The sequence below is a fragment of the Colobus angolensis genome, unplaced genomic scaffold (assembly GCF_000951035.1).
Source record: "Colobus angolensis palliatus isolate OR3802 unplaced genomic scaffold, Cang.pa_1.0 Scaffold36, whole genome shotgun sequence".
In the NCBI taxonomy this organism is placed as follows: domain Eukaryota; kingdom Metazoa; phylum Chordata; class Mammalia; order Primates; family Cercopithecidae; genus Colobus; species Colobus angolensis.
In genome coordinates, this window is record NW_012116932.1 from 1,117,284 (window position 1) to 1,122,337 (window position 5,054).

A 5,054-nucleotide genomic window follows, 5' to 3' on the forward strand; every position below is an offset into this window, starting at 1 on the left:
AAAAAAAAGGCCAGGCGTGGCGGCGTGCGCCTGTAGTCCGAGCTGCTGGGGAGGCTGAGGCAACAGAATGGCGTGAACCCGGGACCCGGGAGGCGGAGCTTGCAGTGAGCCCAGATTAGGCCACTGTACTCCAGCCTGAGCGACAGAACGAGGCTCCGTCTGAAAAAAAAAAAAAAAAAAAGGCAGGGCTCTGGTGTCTCTTCTATGAAAATGCTGGGGGGAAGGGGAACCAAAAGGGCCCTCCTTGGATTAAAGGGGGATAACCAGCAGCTGAGTGACACCTGGCTCAGGAGGACACCCTTTCCCTTGCAACGTGCCACAAGTACCCGGTTCGGGTCCAAGGTTCGCCACTTGCTCGCCGGAGCTTTGAGCGGGTGAGTTCATTTCCCTCAGCCAGGGTCTCCTCTCCAGTCCGAGGTTGGAGAGAGGCTAAGAGATCCTGAGCTTGGATTCCATAGGGTTCTCCCACCTTGTCCGCACCCTGGATACCCCAAGAAAGACGACGACCTGTCTGGCCCCCAAGTACCAAAAGCTGGAAGAGAAAAAGAAAGTCTAACTCGGGCCCTTCGGAAACTGATCGAGGGCACTTTTCTGGGGCACGTCGGGAAAAGTAGTCTTTTACGCTACAAAGAAATAACTTCCGGGTCAAAATATGGGAGTGGGCGTAGCCCCAAGTCTCTTCCTCCAGTGGGCGTTGAATTTCCCCGCTACCCTAAACTTAAACAGTTTTCTGGGTTCCGGTTGTTGACAGGCACCATTTCCCTTTTTGCCTCAGTTCTGCCTATGCGCATGCGCCAAACTCTCGTCCGCCTATTGGCGAATTTCATGTTTCTTTCAAAAGACTACATTTCCCAGAAGGCCACGCGAGTGGGCGGGGAAATGCCCCCGGAGGAGGGGCGCGGCGTTCGCAGCGGACACTGAGACTGTGACCTCTTTCTTTCTTTTATTTAACACAAAACTGACGCGTCCGCATTCACGGCCCCACGGCCAGGCCGGACTCGGTACAGACAGGTCAGCTCGGCCTGGCCCTTTGGAAGGCGAGGCCGGGCTGCACTGAGAGAACGAGTGAGCCCCTCCCCTGCCCCCTCTTCTGGAGTTTGGAACTGTCAAGTTCCAGCTCCTACCCTCTTTCCCAGGTTCAAGACCCCTGCGCTGCCCACCCCGGGGGTCCGGCTGCGCTCGGAGGCCGGGCCTGGCCTGCCTGGCCCGTGAGGATCTGCACCAGCAGGTCGGTGGCCAGCATGGGCGTGGGCTCCTCGAAGCCGATGGTCAGCAGCTGCTGGTAGTCCCCAAGCGGCTGCGGGCACAAAATCCTGGGGTGGGGGGGCCAGGGATAGACAGGCCTGGACTTGAGTGCCCCCTGCCCCTCGGGAGTCCCTCCCTTTAAGTGAGATGCGTCAGCTGAAAGAGGCTTTGTTTCAGCTGCCGGTGGGAAAAACCCTCGGGGGAAACTTGTTTCCTTGTTGATCAGAAACTTAGTAATGGCTCCTAGAGGCTGAATAACTGGTCCTGACCTGTCCAATCGCACTGCTAGCTGCGTGTCCTTGGGCAGGTAACAACTCCGAACATCCTGTTTTCTTTGTTAAATGGGGCCAATAGCATAGATCTCGATGGGTTGTTACTGGGGTCTGCATGAAGTGCTTCTCAGGGCACAATAAACTACTATCATTACTAAGGGAAGCAGTGTTTGGGAAGGTGGAATATCTTTGGTGGGGTTCTGCCTCCCCATCTAGCGCTTGGTCTAGTGCCCAAGCCCACGTTGCTATTGCCCTAGCTCCTACCATGAATAAAGGTCATCCTCGGCTGGTCCTAGGGGCACCCATCGGCCGATGGACCACAGCTTCTGGATCTGCGGGCACGAATTGGCTGGACTCTGGCCTGTGTCTTCCCAAGTATCTCGATAGCACAGGAAGTAGCTGGGAGGGGAGAGAGCTGTAATTAGAAGTGATCAATTTCCTAGCTTCTTCTGTTGAGGGCTTTAATTTTGGAGGTGAGGTGGGAACTCATCAGAAGTTGCCCTGAAGTTCTCAGGTAGGAATGTGACTTTAACGCCTTTTTTCACTGCCAACCTCCTTTTAGGATGAGAACTTTTATTTTGGTGGGAGGGTGGGTTTTAAGAAAATAGAGGTAGCCTTTCAAAAGCCTTTAGTTTCCTGGTTCACTTTTTTTAAAGAGACAGATTATTGCTCCCACTCAGGGTGGAGTGCAGTGGCAAAATCACAGCTCACTGTAGCCTTGAACTCCTGGGCTCAAGTGAGCCTCCTGCCTGAGCCTCCCAAGTAGCTGGGACTACAGACGCCAGCCATCACGCCTGGCGAATTTGTTGTTGAGACAGGGTCTTGCCATCTTGCCCAGGGTGATCTCAAACTCTTGGGCTCAAGTGATCCTCCTGCCTCAGCCTCCCAAAGTGTTAGGATTACAGGCGTGAGCCATTGCACCGGGCCCTGGCTCACTTTTCACTTTGCTGGTGACAGTTTGGAGGGCCATATTGGCATTCATCATAGAAAGGGGAGGACTTTGATTTGGGTAAGAGGACTTACTAATCCACAAGGGAATCTTGTCCCCGACCAGTGGCCTCTGGGGTGGCTTCCAGGTGCCAGCGCATCTTCTTATAGAGGTAGCGGGGGAAGCGGCTGGCAGTGTAGGCGGTTGGAGCACAGTATCTGAAGATGGAGATCTCATGGGACAGGCTGATGGAGAACCTCCCGCAAAAGAAACAGGAGATGCTGGCAGGACATGAGAGAATGGAGGGGTGAAGCTGGGCCTTGGACTCCTTCATACCCCCCATCTGAATCTCCTACCGTTTTACCTGAGGGGGTTTGTCTCCTCCAGGTCCACGAACCCAAAGGAAGCGTACATGAGGACCAGCTGTTCCAGGCGCAGGGTCAGCTGTTGGGAGATCTCTAACAGCTGCATACAGGACGGGTACAGTGAGATCAGCTGGCCTGAGAGGAGTGGGCCTCCCCCTCCACCATCCCCGCAGGCCCGGAGCTGTGAGAAGAAAGGGGCGTGGGGTCTAAGAAACCTCCACACACCCCCTTTTGGACCAGCTCCTGCAGGGGTCCATAGATGTGGGGTACGCTTCTCGCGGCTGCCTCCAGGTACAGGAAGTAGGGCTCACACATCTGTAAGAAGGTGGGCATGGCCTTGGCCAGCTGCTCCTTCTGTACTTGGTCTCTGCTGAAGGAAGAAGGGGGCCTTTGCCTGCAATCCCTCACAATCCCTCCTCACCCCCCAGTTTTCCCCCATTCTACTCAACCCCAACCTGTATCCCTGGCTTTGACCCCTGTTAGAAAAGCCCCCAGTTTCAGGTCTTTTCTGAACATCTTTCTGGTTCACCTGCATCAAACCCATTTGGAACATTTGTTAAAAGTGCTGACACCTGAGTCTCACATCTCCACTTAGGACCCAGAGCTTCCTGTAGGGGCTGGGTGCAGTGGCTCACTCCTGCAATCCCAGAGGTTTGGGAGGCTGGGGCTGGAGGATTGCCTGAGGCCAAGAGTTCCAGACAAGCCTGGGCAACAGAGCAAGACCCCGTCTCTACACAAAAAATAATTAGCTGGGTATGGTGGCACCTATAGTCCCAGTCACTCAGGAGGTAGAGGTGGGAAGATTGCTTAAGATCAGGAGTTTGAGGCTGCAGTGAGCTATGACTGCCCCACTGCACTCCAGCTTGGGCGATAGAGCAAGACCCTGTCTCATTAGAAAACCAGCCTTATGAGAATCCCTTGAACCTGGGAGGCAGAGGTTGCAGTGAGCTGAGCTCGCCTCCATTGCACTCCAGCCTTAGTGACAGAGCGAGACTCCGTCTCAAAAAAACACAAAACAAAACAAAAAAAACCCAGCCTTGGCCGGGTGCGGTGGCTCACGCCTGTAATGCCAGCACTTTGGGAGGCCGAGGCGGGTGGCTCACGAGGTCAGGAGTCCAAGACCAGCCTGGCCAAGATGGTGAAACCCCGAGTCTACTAAAATTAAAAAAAAAAAATTAGCCGGGCAACACGTGTTGGCGGGCGCCTGTAATCCCAGCTACTCGGGAGGCTGAGGCAGAGAATTGCTTCAGTCCGGCAGACGGAGGTTGCAGTGAGCCGAGATTGCACCACTGCACTTCAGCACGGGCAACAGAGCAAGACTCCATCTCAAAAACAAACAAGCAAAATCCACCCCAGCCTCCTAGGACATACCAATGGACGCTGAAATTGGAGAGTCACAAGGAAACCTGGTGTGTGAATCACATGATCCTTTGGAGTCTCAAACCGATGTCCTGCAGGCCAAGTTTGGCTCAGGTGGGTCTTGTTTAGTCGGCACAGGGTTCAAAATCTAAGAGAGCACTTAAAAACTGGGAGAAAAAGTCCTAGAGACTTGACAACCCCAGGCCCACACTGCCAGGACAGTAATAGCAGCAGTCCCCTACCCTCAATTCTACAGTCCTCCTCACTCTCTTAAACTGGATTCTAATGTGCTAGCTTCTTCCACTGCCTCCCTCTGGCTCCTAGCGCTTGTCATTTTGCAACCCTGGCGTGTGTCACCCATCCTGTCGCCACCCCTCCAAGTCTCCTTACCCATGGGGACCTGGGACCCTGTCCAGTATCACCTGTAGAGCAAGTAGCTCTGGAAGTCATCCGCCTTCTTGAGTAGGTAGCGCAGCTGTTGGGTGATGGGGCTGAACAAAATGCCCAGGGATAGGCGGGGAGGTGCTGGCCCGGGCCCGGGGACCAGAGGTACGGGGGAAGGCGTGGAGGCCGGGACCTCAGCCAACTGCCCCTCGACATCTTCAGGGTCCGGCTCAGGTGGGTTTCCAGGCCTGCTAGGGGGCGTCGACCAGGAGGGGTCTCCGCAGGGCGGCGTCCCTGGTTCCAAGGTATCTGGAGGCGGTGTTTCTCCAGGATCCAGGGGGAGCGACCCCTCGAACCACTGCTCCGTAGCCATGGTAGGGCCGGAGGCGGGGTGGGGGGAACCTGAGCTCTTTTAAGTTTCCGCTGCTGCTCGCGTTGGCCGCGGGTTCGACCCCGCCCCGGGAGCCTCCGACTGGCCCCTGCCTTGACCTCTCCACCGGA

The 5,054-nt window shown here is 55.4% G+C and overlaps 1 protein-coding gene across 1 annotated transcript; it reads right to left on the bottom strand.

Annotated features, from left to right (window-relative positions):
• Positions 1-936: 936 nt before the first annotated feature.
• LOC105519744 (chromosome unknown open reading frame, human C19orf67) lies at positions 937-5,054 on the bottom strand. The gene is made up of 6 exons (XM_011953201.1): positions 4,592-5,054; positions 3,036-3,180; positions 2,810-2,910; positions 2,541-2,726; positions 1,782-1,916; positions 937-1,313 (listed from the first exon to the last, which is right to left on the bottom strand). Exons 1-6 carry the CDS (start codon positions 4,924-4,926, stop codon positions 1,139-1,141), a joined length of 1,077 nt encoding a protein of 358 aa, XP_011808591.1. The 5' UTR covers positions 4,927-5,054; the 3' UTR covers positions 937-1,138.